Raw genomic sequence first — 16,348 nt, forward strand, 5'->3', positions numbered from 1 at the left:
TTATCTAATTTGGGATGAGTTGTCCTCTATAAAGCTAGTCAAATTTCCCCCACAAAACAAACAAACCAACCAACCAAAAGTGGAGTGTTCAAAAACAAAAAGCTTTTCATGAAAAAAACCAACATTTTCCATTTTGTGAAATTGTGACAATTGAAATTTTTATCAATATCATGTTCAATATCATTTTTGAACATATGTTTGATGATTTCTAACAATTTCAGAAAGCCTTTATTAAAACTATTGATTAAAACACTGTGGCAATTCTGGGAAAAGAGACAGACAAGTTTCCATTCTTAACTTGCAAAATGGAAACATGGGCATTTCCTGTGTCTTGGACTATTGCTAGTCAGACAGAAATCCTTGACAAGTCCCAAGGGAAATTCCTTTAAAAGTTTAGAATAAAATGCAAGCCCACCAAACACCACTACACCAAAGATCAGTAATTGCTACAGGCTCAAGTACATGGAAGTTGGAGGGAGGGTTCACTAGTTCTGGTGGCTGCCATGACAGGTCTCAATGTTATGCTGTGATAGAGATGCAGCTGGGGAAGAGCCTGCAGATTCTGTTTTGTATCCGAGTGCCTAGGGGGACAAAAAAGAGACAAGTTCCTATTTCCAAATGTGAATGTTTAGTGGATGGAATGGAATCACTCCCAGACCTATTTTTTTAAATGCCACCAGTTGGACTCAAGCAAGATAAAGAATCTGTACTGATGTCAAAAAACAAAACAGGGGTGGGAGGTTCTCGGGACAATTCTGAAATATCCAATGCAATTTCCTCCATTTTAGATTTTCAAACCTTTCAAAAGAGGTGTTATGCAAAATTTCTCTGTTATGTATTATGAATGTCATACTTCACAGGGGTTAAGGGGGCTCTAGCAGAAAGAGAGATCTTCCTTTTGAAAATGTGAATAGTGAACTCCTGGCTGGAACACCTGTTCTTATGTCAGGTGTTGGTGCTGCTCTGCCAACTAACAGGAAGGCGGAGAGACCCAGGAACTCCAGCTTCTCTTGCTGAATCCACTTCAGAGTCCCTTGCCTCCTAAGTTCACACCAGCCCAGGAGAAGTAGTAGTCCCCAAGAAGGAGGGAGAAGAGGAGAAAGTCTGTCCCTGTTTTAGCTGCAAAGTCCTGTCTAAGGTGGTCATCTAAGACTCTGAACTAAGCCTGGTTGGGAAACAACAACTCCATTTCATGAAAAGTTTAAAGGCTTTAATATTTGTTTTCACTCCAGTGAGGAATGAAACCCAGCCCTTTTGATATTTTTCAGAACAAAAAAAGTGAGCCCCACCCCAGAATAGCCAACAACCCAATGATAAGGGTACTCACCTGGGATGTGTGAGATCTAGACTCAGGTTGATGCTCTGAATGAGGCAGAACAGGGTCTCCTACAGGTCATGTGAGCTGGAGGCTATAGAGGCAGTCTCTCTCTCCCCATTTCTCCTGTTGAAGCTGTTCCACTATGTATAAATAGCCATTAGAGCAGAGAGACAGAGACTGACTCTATAGACCAGTGATAACTGCACTCACCTGCAATGCCATGTGCAACAAGGACTGAAATCAGGGTCTTCAACTGCCCAGGTGTGTGCCCTGATCACCACACTATTGGCCATTCTAAAGTCTGTGGCCATCTCTATATCCTGGACCTGAGAAACCATTTTAGGTGAAACTGATACATTTGCAAGAAAAATGTTTTCACAAAATGGTATTTTTGCCAGAAAAATTGTTAACTTTTTCCCCCTGAACAGCTTTACTCTAAACTCACTTAGCCCCAGATTCACTACAACTGATTCAAGGAAGTTTGAGGAGGTGTAACTTACACCTCTCTGTGTCAGACTTGCTCCTTGAAACTAGGTTAAATCACCAAGTGGGAGGGAAGGTAAGAGGGCAGGCTGGAGTGGCGTTTGCCTCTAAGATATTTCTCCTGGATCCTTGAGCACTGCAGACAGAGGTTCCAGAATAAGGGAGGATTTTAATCTGTGTCTCCTCTCTCTGGTTGTCCAAAGAGAGCAGGTAGCAGACCTAGTATGCCCTGGGGGGGGTGTCCCTCAGCTAGGCACTGCTAGCAATTATCATGGTCTTCAGTGATTGACCTTTTTGCAGAAACAAGCCTTCTTATCCTGGTTGACCAAGTGGGGTCAAGCCAAAACAGGCAATTAAAAAAAAATCTAAAAGCCAATCTAATAAGAACTTTTAAATGGTAAGTTCCTCTAACTTTCACTAACTACATTGCTAACTCAGCTGTCTAGTAAAACTGACCAAATAAGTTTTACAAATAAAACTATCCAGCACAAAATGCACAGTTAGTTCTGTGGCCAAAACAGGTGAGAAACAGATAAGGTGTAGCAGGAATATTTATACCCTCAGTGAAATGTTAGGTTTCAGGGATACGCCCATGCCCACTAATATTCCCTATTCAAAATGGTCTGAAGGCCATCTGGCCAAGCATATGATTTCCATAATTTGGCTCTGTGGAGGAAATACCAGGAAAAGAACCTACTCTAGCCTTCCATATCCCACATCTTTTAGTAGAAAACTTCTGTGAATGAGGTGAAATGGCTTGAGTTTTGATTTTCATGCTCCTCCTGGGGCAGCTAAATGTTTTCTTTGAAAATGCACATCTTTCAAGCAGTTTTAGCTCAAGGGATGAGAAATCTTTCCTGATGTCAAGGTTCTGGATCAGAAATGTTAATTAAAAACCAATGGGAAGGAAATTGATATCCTGTCTCTAAAAGTCTCTGAAAAAATTCATTTCCTCAATAATCATCCAAAAGATACTGTTTACGGAACTAAACTTAAGTAACTGTAATAAGTTTCAAAGCCACCGCATTTGAAACTTTAGGGCAGCATAGCATCTGAGGAGTTCAATGTGGCTATAATCTCATAACCCTAATAAGAAGGAAATGTCAAATTAATTCTATTTCTCATATGAAACGCTTATGACAGTGGATTGCAGTTGTTATGACTGCTGTTCTTATCACAGTTTTAATCACAAAAGGAATCTATCAGGAACTTAGATGTTTCATATTATTGTATATTAAGTTCATGTTCATTACATTGAACTTTGAAGCACTAAGTTTTGATTGGCCATATCATGTCTTGGTTCACTGTTAAATAAGACTTAACAATCCAGGAAAGGAATTAGCCATTAAAAACCCAAAGAGGATTGTCCAGCGGCAACCCATACAGATAAGTGAGATGATGAATTCTAGTTCACATACCTAATCTTTGTAATCAAAATTATAGCAAGAATGGAATTTGCACACAATATGGATTGTATCAAAGGAACTTGATCCATTCCACTGAAGTTTTAAACCTTCTGCTCTTCTGGGAATGCCAAGGACCAGGGGATATCTGGAATGTGTTAGGATTCAAGGTTCATTTTCCCCATATCATTAGGTTAGTTCTACAAAAAAAATTGGATCCTACAATCTCTGGGACATATATAGTAAAGATAGCTACAAAACATGTGGACAAATGTCACTATAGCTAGATGCACCCCCTTCCCCCCCCAATCCCAAACTACACCTTATTAGATTCTGGACTTTAACTTCTTTATGCAAAAGCCTAAGGCCAAGACTAGTGAGTGGGACTAGCATAATCATACAGTGGTGGGCAAGCAGCTATCACCACTGGCATGGCTGCTCATGGTCAGGGCCGGCTCCAGGCACCAGCGTTCCAAGCAGGTGCTTGGGGCGGCAGTTAGAAAGGGGCAGCAGTTCCTTCTCCCTATTGTCGGCCGCGGCAGCTTCTTCCTTTTGCCGGCCATGGCGGAAGTTATTTTCCCCACTGCTTGGGGCGGCAAAAACTGTAGAACCGCCCTGCTCATGGTAAAGGGGAAGCATGTAGGTAGGTATTCCTCACAATAGTAGTCCCTGCACTCTTACCCTCGTGGGAGAGCAGGTGGTAGGAGGGAGGGAGGATCAGAGTACCACACCAGGCCACAGAAAATGTCGGGAGTACCAAGGGAAGCATTCTGCACCCACTCTGCAGCCTCAGGGGAGCTCATTCCTACATGAAGGACAATCTCCCCAGTATTGCCCCCGAGCATGCAGAAGCCTGCACAGCTCTCTACTGCCCCCTACTGAACACTTTTGGCTTGCTACCACAGTCTAGTCCCAAGAAGAGAGACAACAAGCCTTGCATCATGAGTTGAAGGCAAACAGACTGAGAAGAATGCTTGGGCCTGATTTTCCACTTTGTTATTGTAATCAGTAGCGTTGTACCCATGGCGGTAAAGGGGATTGGGGGAGTACAGCAGAGTGGAGTGTCCTCAATATAGCAGAGGATGAATCTAAGAATTGAGCCAAATGGCTCCAAATGATTTCAACAGTCATGACAACACCTAGGAAGAGAGGGAACAAGCTTCCAAACCATGCAGAGGTTTCTAGATCAATGTCAATACCTTGAATTGCTCCTCAAAGCAAAATGAGAAGCCACTGAGATCTTTGGAAATGACATAATATACATTATATAGCTAGGACATGAAACAGACTTATTCTGTGCTAGCTGCAGACATCAAATGGTCTTAGAGGCTAGCCTCATATCAAACACGGTCATAATTTAATCTGGAGGTCAGAGACATGTAACTGTGACAAGATCCTCAGGGGATTAGTGTCCACCATCCTTTACTCAAAAATAGATGAAAAAAAGGCATTTTGGCCACTACTATGAGCTGGAAATCAAGAAGTGGTAAGGGATCCAGGACCACCCATATATAGTGAGCCTCATTCTGACACACACACAATCAATCTTTGGCATACAATCTACATGCTTTCCCTTTACCTATAAGCATCACCTCCGTTTTATTGGGACTGACTTTTTAATCAGCTAATATCATCCATTCCCTGCTTACCGCCAGACACTTGGAAAGCAGAGAGGCTGCACCATTTGGGTCCAATAAAAAGAGAAAAAGTAGACCTGGGTATCATCCACAAACTGCTGGTAATAGAAAGCCACTCTCACAAGCACCCCCAGCAGCCGTCCAAACATGCTGAATAGGAGGAGGGGACAGAATAGAACTTTACATAAGAGAATTCTCAAAGGGGATAAGCAATTGATCCCCCACCCGAACCATCTCAGAGATCAGAGAGGAAGGAGATCCTGTCCATCCCAGCAAGGTGTAACAGACATTGAAATGGCACTGAAGGCTGCTGCCAGAGCTAAAGGAATCAACATGGATATTTAAAGGTCTTTCCTGAGAGAGGAAGTCACTATCAATGAATGCAGTGGGATTCTTTTGCCACTAGCAGAAAGCCAGACTGAACAGAGACAGGGAAATCAGGGGACTCCAGCTGGCATCAGAACTGATTCACCAAAACCCTCTTTGTTGCTTTTCCCAAACGATGAAGTTTAGAGACAGGGCAGCAACAGATCAGTTTGCCTAAGGAAAGCTAAACATCTTTTATTCTCCCTTCCAGAGGCATTAACAATCTCAACAAATAAAGGGCAAAATCACCTCCTCTCACACGCACGCAGTTGGTTTTACTGTCCATTACTGCATCTTGTGAATTGTGGTCTCTATGCAGGTGAGAGAGCAGCGAGAGTAGATGGAGATGGATCCCTCCATTCTTGTGACTGCTCTCCCAGCCTGTGGGTTGGAGGAGCAGCCACTCCCCATTTGCACTGGTCACCCAGGATGTTGAAGACACTGGATCTGCATAAAAAAAAACAACCAGTTCCCATGGCTTGGTCCTGGCCTGCCTCTTTCATCACCATCTCAGCTGACCCACTCATCAATGAGCCAGTTGGGATGATTCTTTACTCTGTGTGTAGATGTGCTCAGGCACCCGCCTGCACAGGGGCCACCCCCTTGTGCCCCTGCACATCCCTTGCGTGAGGCTTAAGTGCCGTAGAGGCCCTCCCATCAACTCTTCACGCCATGGAGGAATCTCACCCTTTGTGACTAGGATCCCATGTGTACATATACTTCTTTAAAAGCACGGAATAAAAATGTCAGCTACTGTAGGATTATTGGATTCATTTTATATTCTAAAAACACATGTTTACAACTACAGTCCCTTTAATTTCTATCTCTATCATTAATAAGTCAAACAGGCTAAAGTATACAACATTTAAAAGCTTCAAGTTTGGAAGGAATATCCGGAACATAATATGTTCTATAATTATTGCACAATGTGCTATTTTCTAGTGCTTATTCTGTAATGAAAGAGGTGCCAGGGCTCAAGCAATTTTTTTACTTTCATAACTGATGCGGCAAGCCCAGAGGTGCTGGGGCTATGAACTGCCAAGCCTAGAGGTGCTGGGCCTCAGCCCTGGGAGGCCCTGGAACAAATTAAGTACTGCCATTTTCTTAATACCACCTAACTCTTAGATAATAGAGCTTTTATAAAACTGGCCCAATCTTAATATTCTCACTGCACATTTTTCTTCACATAATTACTTTCTTTTATTTTTTTCATAGGCCTTCCGACTTGCCTTCTGTGTACATGTCTGGGGACCACAGTCTACTGTGATGATCATGAACTCGACGCTGTTCCTCCACTGCCCAAGAAAACCACCCATTTCTACTCTCGCTATAATAGAATCAAAAAGATCAACAAAAATGACTTTGCTAATCAAAGTATGGATGACAGTTCTGATGCCATTGGTTTCCCTTTCTTTTTTCCTTTTCTGCTTCATGCCATTTTAAGTGGTAAACTGTCTTATACAAGACATGTCAAATCTATCAATGTCAGTGGGACACATGCTGAAAGTTAAGCATCTGGTAAAGTGCTTTGCTGTACTGAGGCCTAAGCCTTCAGTAACTTAACTACAGATTCACTAAAATTCAATCCTAGAATTGGTGCAAATAGTACAACACAAATAATTGACTGTTTACCTGTGCCCTTGCTAGCATTTTGAATTAACGTTAAAGGGGAAAAAACCCACAGAGAATTTAAAGTGCAGTGGTTAGTTCTCTTCTTTAAAGAAAGCAATCATTTAAAAAGAAAACGAGTCCTTGTGGCACCTTAGAGACTAACCAATTTACTTGAGCATAAGCTTTCGTGAGCTACAGCTCACTTCATCGAATGCATGCAGTGGATGCATCTGATGAAGTGAGCTGTAGCTCACGAAAGCTTATGCTCAAATACATTTGTTAGTCTCTAAGGTGCCACAAGGACTCGTTTTCTTTTTGCGGATATAGACTAACATGGCTGCTACTCTGAAAATCATCATTTAGACAGTATATCCAGTAATTAGCAAGAGTAAGACAGGAATCTATGTAAAAGCTTAAAGAAGTTTCTTCATTTAAAGATATTTATTGATTTGCTCTGGTATGAACAGGAAAATCTTACGGAAAAGGAAATATTGAGGCTAAAATTTTCAAAAATGTGCTAAAGTTAGGCTCCTTGAGGCCTAAATTGTCAAAATCAACTAGTGATTTTGAGTCCCTCCATTTTTTAGGTAAGCAACTTATGAGGCCTTAAAGGGGCCTGGTTTTCAAAAAAAGTTCAGAGCCCCCACAATTGATTTCAAAAAATGTTCAGTACCCAGTGGTTTCCACTGAAATCAAGCCAGTTTTTGGGAACCCAACTTTAGCCACCCAATTTTGAAAATTTTGTCCTGACTGATTTTGTTTACAAAGTAAAACACCAGTACTGAACCGTTAAAGTAGTGCACTTAGAATTAATCATGTAATGTAACACACCAACTTATATCATTACTTCATTAATTTGAAAATGCCCTATTTATTCTTATTGAGTAAGACTGCCCATCTCAAACATGTTTACAATATCCAGAGTCACTACCAGGCTCACAAACAACCTACTAATTTTTTTTTTTTGTGAATCCTCCCGTGTACACACACACACACACACACACCTTTTAATGGTAAATACGTTTTTTGACCAAAAGAAAAAATACTTCTTTAGGAAAAATTGTTTCATTTTGCTGGAAAAAAACAAAAATCAAAACCTGTTATCACTTTTTACTCTTTTCTACTGGAAAAAGATAGAAAAAAGGAGGCAGTGGATAATAAAAGTGTTTGGACGGAAATGCTTACTTTTTTAACCTCCCTCCTTTCCTTTTTCCAGTATGAAAAATATTTTGCCCTAAAAAACTTTAAAAATTTCAGAAAATTTTGAGAATTTGACATTTCAGTCTGAAATTTTTCAGATAAGAAAAATTTTGAACAAAAGGAGAATCTTTTTATTCATACTCACTTTTTTTTTTAAACCAGCTCTCCTCAGAATCTCTCAAAATATAACTTGTTCCAATTGTGTAATTTCACTCTCAATGGAACACCCCCCCACTTCAGTTGCTTACTGGACCTCCTAGAAGTATGTTCTGCTCTTGAAGCTCCCATAAATTGCATTTGCGCTCATTATTAATGGAAGCTGGGCCCTTTCAGAAGAGGAAAAGTTCTTCAAGCCTCAAATTGGCATTACTGCATTATTAAAGACCTCTGGGAGAAGTAATCAATGCTCTCCCATACAAGCACATGTGTGTAATTAAATACCCATATAAGGGGATGTTCATATGTAATTAAAATGCATTTGCTTTTTTTTTCCTTTCCTTTTTAGGTTTTAAGACAATCAGAAATAAGTTCTGGAGTGCTCTAAATATTTTATTAATTTTCTCTGCCAGACAATTTAAAGAGGATTGATTTGACATCAAATTTTATATCCGAGATCGATGAAGATGCCTTCAGGGAGCTGCCCCAGCTTCAGGAGCTAGTGCTCCGCGATAACAAGATAAGGCAGCTCCCCGAGTTACCGCCTACCCTGACATTCATTGATGTTAGTAACAACAGGCTTGGCCGCAAAGGAATAAAGGAAGAAGCATTTAAAGTGAGTTTGGGATTGACAGAAAAATCTCTCCTCCTCTCTGGGGGAAACTGTGGCCTGACCAGAGCACAGAGGTGCTATGTCCACCTTTATGGGTGGGCAGAGCCTTGGCTCTCCTTTCCAATTTGCTCACCAGTGTAGCTACACCAGCACTTTGTGGAATGCACACTGCAGTGCATAGATGTTACCTCCTTCTCTGGAGCAGCAGGTAGACTGCAATTTCCTGAGTGACACCCTTCCTCCTGGTAGCAAAGCTATCACGTGCTGCCCTTTACTCCAGGCACATCACTAAATCACAATCCAGGCCTCGATCTTAATACATCTAAATAATAAAAATAGTGGGTCAGATTCTCATGCCTGATCTGACTCTTCTACACTGTCCAGTTGTCCCAAAGGAGCTACATTCTAGCTGTAGCTGATCAGCTATGAATTCCTGCATGGGAAAGTGGCTCTCAGACAGCATAACAAAGTTTGCAGAATCAGCTCCTGCACCAACTGCTCCCTCTCAGCCTAGTACCTAGGGTGAGATGGGGAATGCACAACCCAGCCCCCAGATCCCTGATGGCCTCTCACTCATGCATTCAAGGGGGTCTCAGACATGGGAGAAAATCTGCCCCACTATTCCACACATACACACCTGTCATCCTAGAGTCTGAAAGAGCTTGGCAAACGTTAATGAATTCACAATAGCCAGTGAAACAGGTAGGTAGTCTTATGCCTGTTTTACAGATGGGGGAATTGAGACAGAGAGGTTTACTGACATCCCCAAGATGATCAGAAGGGACGGGAACTCAGGAGTGCTGATATTTTGTACCTTGGTGTAATCAGAAGATACTGCTTCTCCCAGACTTGCCACTGTTGATATGGAGGGGTCCATCTTACTTTTGGGGGAGGAGGGTAAAGATTATTATTTAGAAACATTTTGCTTGAACAAAAGTGATTTCTGCCAAACAATAACCTGATGACTTCTCAAAGTAAAAAAAAAAAAAAAAAAAAAAAACAGGTCCAAAGGAAGGGCTTTCTGCAGAAGCTGTGACAGGTAGCATGTGCATTTTAAAACAATGCTGAGGTGAAGACTCCACTTAAATATTTATTTGCCATTCTCAGTTGCTTTACCAAGACAGCTGATCTATGATAGTAACTGATCTTGGCAATGCATGTTCCTATTTATATTTAATTGTAATTTCTTTTAAACCTAGAGTCACGTTGATTTAAAAGGAATTGTTGAGTTCAGTTTCTCATTGCAAAGATGTATGTAAAACTTACTGTCTCCTTCTTGGAGATTTTACAAAATTCTAGTTTTTTTTAGGAAACACTCCCCTTCCTTCTCTTCCAGGATATGGTTGATCTGCATCATCTTTACATCACCGACAATAACCTGGATCACATTCCACTCCCACTCCCTGAAAGCCTCCAAGCTCTTCATCTTCAGGTAGATTACAAAACCAGTTGATTTTTTAATAGCAAAACAGAACAACAGATATAACTGGGAGAGCAAACCAATATTAGTGCTTAGTGGTTTGTTTGTTTTTAAAATTTCAGGTAAACTCTTATTATCCAAATGGATCATGGGACATCTGAAACCTTAGGCTAATCAGGGTATTGAATACATTCACTCTTTCTACTCATTTCAGAGTCAGGTGACAAAAAATGAAATTTGAATAATCCAACTGGTACTCCATCTGGATACGAATCATTAAAACTTATCTGGGCAATGTAAATATTTTCAAACATAAAAGGCCATACTCTCCACTGATATTATTTAGTGTAGGCAATGGAGCCATTTTGATTTATACCAAAGAAGGAGCTGGCCCACAATTCAGAACATAAGTTTTTTACCATTTGTCATGGGGTGCTTCACTCATCACTAGGTGGCACCTCCTCCTGGATGCTCTGAGGATTAGTTCTTTATAGATCCAACACCCTATTCTACTGCTTACTGCATCCCTACCACCACTCTCTCTTACTCTCTGTGTCTTAGGGTGTTCTGTCTTCATGCTTAGCCCTCCAGCCAGGTCACTATAGTTCTCCCCTTCCAGGGTAAGGAAGTCCCTCTGGACAACCATCCTAGGCAGTCTGCACTCTGCTGCCTGGTCTGTGCCATTTCTCCTGTGGCTGGTAAGGGAACCTAGGGCCACCCCACTATTCCAGGTTCTAATTCAGGGACCCTATACCTGGCAACTGTAGTCTGCTTTCCCTCAGACTCTGTTGGGTCTTTCCCTGGATTCCTTCCTACAACTTCTAGCTCCCCACTCTCTGAGTGTACCAGCTCAAATGCTCTCCTCCCAGGGAGGAAGCTGCAGGCTACTGAAATCCATAGCATCAAACTCCCTGCCCTACAGCTCTTTTCTGCTGTCAACTTACTAGCTTTATACCAGCCCCTCCTGTTCCTCCCCAGCTGGGCTCCATCTTCAATCAGCCCTTCAAGGCCTGGGTCATCCCCAGGTGCAGCCTATTAGCTTAACTGGCCTCTCCTCAGCCTCATAAATCCCTTCTGGGCTGCTGTGGGGTAAACACCCCATTGCACATTCATACTTTGATTCCAACCTTTTAAGAAATAAAGACCTGTATAGAATAAATGTATTCTAACAATGTTAATCCATTCTATTGGTTTCAAATTGCTAAACCGGGGCTACATACACCACTACATACTGAACAATAGTACAGACAGGCAACAAGCTGGATTCCCTCCTGCACCAATATTTGGCTGGCACAAAAGTGTGGGAGGGGCTCTCCATAGCTGTTAGATGCTCCTCATTTTGAGACATGTCATTTTAGTTCTAAAATAACCTATGTCCTACATAAATTTGGTGTCCTATCTTTTTATTGGTGAAAATTGTTTACCTCAGAAAAAGAATCACAAAGCTGGAGTTACAGGAAGAGTTAGTTACACTAAATGAATGAATCCCACAGAATTTTAAGCTTCCTGCATGAATTTTGTGTGTGTGTGTGTGTAAGCCCTTTATTTAGGACCTTTGACAAACATTGCATTCCAGATCTGTGCCTGGCAAGTTGAGAGGTCTGAGGATGTCAAGGAGCTGATTATAGTTCCATAATTCTTTGGGCTGACCTCTGCTGGACATGATTTTCCAGCTGGATTTGCTCTGGTCTCTCACCTTCCCACCTTCCTCCACCCTGTCTTCTTGGTCTTTTCCAGAGAGTGTAAGGGGTTGTTTCAGGCTGCAGTTTTATACCAGTTGAGAGCTCCTCCTCGCTGGGAGAATTGTCAGTTGGCTATCTGCAGCCAGAATCTGTCTCTTTTGCACTGTGAGCATGAAAAGGCACTGGTCTGGGAGATAACCTGGTCCTTTGTGCTTATGTTACTTTCTTTCACAACATAGAAAACGTGTCAATACATTGGTTTTCAAAGACAATTATCATCAAACATATATTTTTTGTCTTTCTGGATATTTTTGCTTTTCTTTTTAGAACAACAACATTCAGGAGATGCATGAAGACACTTTCTGCAAAATGAAAGATGTTGCTTATGCCCGTCGAGCTCTGGAAGACATCAGACTGGATGGCAATCCTATCAACTTGAGCAAGACTCCTTCTGCTTACATGTGCCTACCCCGTTTGCCAATCGGTAGTCTCATCTAAGCTTCGACAGTGGCCAACACTGTCCTCTGACATGGTAGTGTCTATGACAAATGAACAAGTCATTGCTACAGAAAGCCCAATGCATATTATTTTCAGAGCTCATTCGACTGGTTTTTAATCAGTAATGAAATTAATGAAAAAGACAAACGATAATGTGAAATGCTAAGAGATGTACTGAAATATAGGCTGTGCGATGCTATAGATACCAATGCATTCAATACGACAACTGCATTGAATATATAGAAAGAGGGGATCAGAACAATGGAAACTGTACAACTTGGATGCAATCAGATGTAATGTATGCATGCTAAAATTTAATAATTTTATATAGATTTAAATTAATTATAACACAATAAATGAATAACACAAAATGCATGTACGTAAGATCTATATCCACGACATTTTCATTTTAATTGGCTTCATACTCTCAGTGAAATACAAATCTTTGCTTTCTACTTGTTTTCTGAAGCACCGGATTGTTTTGGAGAAATCCTACTAATATTCCAAAATATTTGGAAAATATTGAACCTGCCCTTGCATCAATACCAAAATGTGGAGAATAAACATATACAAGTAAATAAATTTACATAAAATGCTTCTCATTGCCTTTGTAGTAATAATTGGGCATTATAATCTTGATGAAACGCAAAGCCTTGTCTTCGTTATCTTTGCTAAGCGAGCCAGTTCTTTTGGAACAATAATAAAATCCTCAAGTTTGGAAAATATTGAACATTAACCTGTATCTGTTAAAGAAGCTGAAGAACTTTACCTGGAGTACCTTGATAGTCATACAGAACATTGTAGCTGAATAAGTTCAGTTTTGGCATATGATCTAAGTCTCCAAGTATATATAGCTATTTCTCTGAATTCTTCTTCATTCCTCCTGGAGTCTCAACAATTAGAATCTGGAAATTCTCTCACCCTGGCAATTTAGAAAAAATCTGTTTTCTGTTGAATGTTTAATACCTTCCACTTTGGAACATGATGGTCAAAAACAACCTGATGGATTCAAAGAAGCTGTTCACTCAGAAGGGTAAAGAGAGAAACGTGACACCCTGAAAATCTTTTGAAATATTTCTGAAAAAAGTTTGTGCTAGCCAATAACAAAAAATATCTTCCCACCTACAAAAACTAAAATTTATTTGGTATGAAAATTCACCTGAGCTTAAATGAGCATGTGCACCATGTAAGCATCAAATGCAGCCAAAACAGTACACTTCGGCTGAGCCAGGCAATGGAAAGTCTGCACTTAGGAACACTGCATCTCCCTTTCCCAGGCTTTCTGAACCACAACATGGAAGTAGGCATACTGGGGACATAGACAGTAGGTTTGTATGTGCACGGCATGAATTCAGAAGGGCCAAAATTAATGCTGGACAGTCATAGCAGTCTACCTCCACTACTCCCCCACTAAGCTTGAGAGTATTTTTTCTGAAAGCTAGATAGGAAGGATATACGTTCTTCAGGATTTCAGCCTCTGTTCTCATTTCATACTTCTGCTCAAACTTCAATTTTTCAGAGTTTTCCAAATCCTGGTATATCAGGGAACACAGTAAAATAGTTTATTTTTGCATTCTCCAGCCCCCTAAACATGTTTCCCCCCCCAAATGTGCTATAGCATCAGCCTTTCCACTGGTGAAGCTTCTTTTTGTCCTCACAGGGCCCTGCTGTCTCAGACAACAACTGGTGGGTCAACAGTTTCAAAATCTCCCCCTACTTCAGATCAAAAAATCTTAATCAGCTGCTTTGTGTTTGGTAGTCCAAGGGTCACAAACAGAGATGCATTGCATTTTACAAGATAAGGACTCCACATTGGTTTGTTCTGCAGCCATTTTGTCTAGCCCCTGTGGTTCATTTTACCCACCTTGTCATTCATTATTCAATCTGTGACAGATAGGACGATTTCCTCCAATATCTTGGGGAGATCTCGCTGTTTTAAATTTAGGTACCATTGTGGGATAGGAATTTTACCTAATTCCATGGGGGAGGGAGATCATAGCTCTCCAGGAACTAAGAACAGTGGGTGGAGACCCCAATTCTTCATGGGAAGGGTTGGAAGGACTTGACCTATTCATGGCAGTGCTTGTTCTGAGACAAGCTGTTTATGAACTTGTAACCACAGAAAAAAACCTTATCGGGATTTGAAGGACTGGACACTTGCTGGAGCTCTTGTTGGAGTTGGGATGATCACTGGTAAACTTATTAGCATATTTGTATTGTTTTAGTATGTTCCCTCTATTAATGCATTCCCTTTAAGAATAAATGTGCTTGCTTAGAAAGATTGTGTGGTAATTTACACCTATGGGCAATTATGCTGCTTAGAGCATAAAGCAGGCCTGTTTAGGCAGTCTGATTTGCTGGGGAATTCACAGTGTAGACAGGCAGCCTGGAAAAAAAAAACTGGTCAGGAGGTAGTGGGACACCACCACCAAACAGAGGTGACAGCTGGGGAGCCTGAACCCTGAAAGTGGGTGCCCTTGGTGGATCATAGAGGGAAAATACTGGTGCAATTGCCCTGAACTGTGACATAAGCTGTATGTAAATTTTTGGCAGTCAAATGGAAAGTAATGTTAGGAAAAATGATCATTTAACATTATTTTTATCTGCTTCACACAGGCAATTACGATTTCCCACTACTAAACACTAATGGCAGAGGTCAAATTACACTGGTAAAGTGCAATACGTTTCATGATACTGTTTAAAAATTTTGAAAAATATTCAGTCCCTCCTGTTGTTTGGCTGTTCTAGCTAGAGAGACAGTCCAGGGGAAACAGTGGGACAGAGAAAGCAAAGGAAAAGTGTTGGAAGAAAGGGGAGTGAGTTATTCATACCCATTTACTGAGATCTGAATATATGAAAAATAGGAATCTCCCTTTCTCTCACTGCGTACAAACCACCTGTCTTTTCTGATTCCTATTTTCCTGCTTTGTTTTTTATACAACAATGACATAAAAATCAGTCACAGACACTTGAACTTTACTAATATTTATGATTAATCATGGGAATATTTTTAAAGTGAATCCAGTGTTCACCGTTTGAAATGCTGGATCTATTATGTAGGGCTCCAGCAGCTTCAGCATATTCTGCTTTCTTTGCTCGTGCTGCAGCAAATAAATACACTCAGAGGCAAATAAATGCTTCTTAGTCCCTTTTTTAGTTGCAGAAAAATGCCATACTGTGAGAGACTTAAAAAGCTCAGTCTATTCAGTTTATCAAAAAGAAGATCTAGGGGCAATCCCAGATTAACCAGTGTTCATTTGCTGCATTTGCACAGGGCTCCCATCTCAGGGGGCCCCCGACCAAAGTTAAAAAACCTCTGAGCAGTTTGGAGACTCCATGCACCAGATCACCCACTCAAATTTGGCCAGGCCGCCCCTCCATCATGAGGGAGGGGTGGGCAGGCCAAACCTGAGCAGTGTGGACCTTTATGAGTGTAGAGCAGGTGAGGAGAATGGATAGAACTGAGCACCTGGGATCAGGAGAAGCCACCCTAGCTCCGGATAGGAGCAGAGCACTGAACTGCGGGGGCACCGGCGAGTGGCCAGGGCACTGGTGAGGAGGTGGGGGGCAATTGTTGATGGACTATGAGGTGAGTGTTGGAGAGCTGCAGAGTGAGAGGTGGGGGGCAAGCAGGGGATGTTAGGGGCAATGCTGGGGACTGTGATGAGTGGGATGTGTCCAGGCTGCTGGGATATGTGTGGAGGCTGTCAGGATAAGTGGGGACTGGTGAAGGGTTGTTGGGGTAAATATGGGGTGAGAGGGACATTCAGGGTTCTGTGGAGGGGTGGGGAGAGAGGGTCGTTTGGGGTCTGTATGAGGTGGGTTAAGTATGGAGTGGGGTTCCTTTGAAGACCCCCCCCCCTTCTCATAGTGCACAAGGACCCACAATTCTTTAATCTGGGCCATGACTTGGCCATGAAGAGAAGGTACCAGGCACTAAAGGGTTCTTTAATCTACAGAA

At 41.5% G+C, this 16,348-nt stretch overlaps 1 protein-coding gene and 1 long non-coding RNA gene across 3 annotated transcripts in view; one reads left to right on the forward strand and one right to left on the reverse strand.

Annotated features, from left to right (window-relative positions):
- The window catches only part of EPYC (epiphycan), a 36,824-nt gene extending 23,174 nt beyond the window's left edge, over window positions 1-13,650 (forward strand). The window contains exons 4-7 of the mRNA XM_037889770.2: window positions 6,423-6,581; window positions 8,588-8,790; window positions 10,124-10,219; window positions 12,217-13,650. Of these exons, the coding sequence (XP_037745698.1) occupies window positions 6,423-6,581; window positions 8,588-8,790; window positions 10,124-10,219; window positions 12,217-12,387 (629 nt within the window). The 3' untranslated portion in view covers window positions 12,388-13,650. The remainder of the gene's footprint in view (window positions 1-6,422; window positions 6,582-8,587; window positions 8,791-10,123; window positions 10,220-12,216) is intronic.
- LOC122465758 lies at window positions 208-11,251 on the reverse strand. 2 transcript variants are annotated; one of them, XR_006290794.1, is made up of 4 exons: window positions 10,627-11,251; window positions 9,602-9,668; window positions 5,457-5,654; window positions 208-581 (listed from the first exon to the last, which is right to left on the reverse strand). It is a non-coding gene; the product is annotated as an uncharacterized LOC122465758 (long non-coding RNA). The 2 variants fall into 2 exon arrangements; XR_006290793.1 differs by lacking the exon at window positions 208-581 and having other exon boundaries at window positions 5,159-5,654.
- Window positions 13,651-16,348: the final 2,698 nt, after the last annotated feature.

The sequence above is a fragment of the Chelonia mydas genome, chromosome 1 (assembly GCF_015237465.2).
Source record: "Chelonia mydas isolate rCheMyd1 chromosome 1, rCheMyd1.pri.v2, whole genome shotgun sequence".
Taxonomy (NCBI): Eukaryota; Metazoa; Chordata; order Testudines; family Cheloniidae; genus Chelonia; species Chelonia mydas.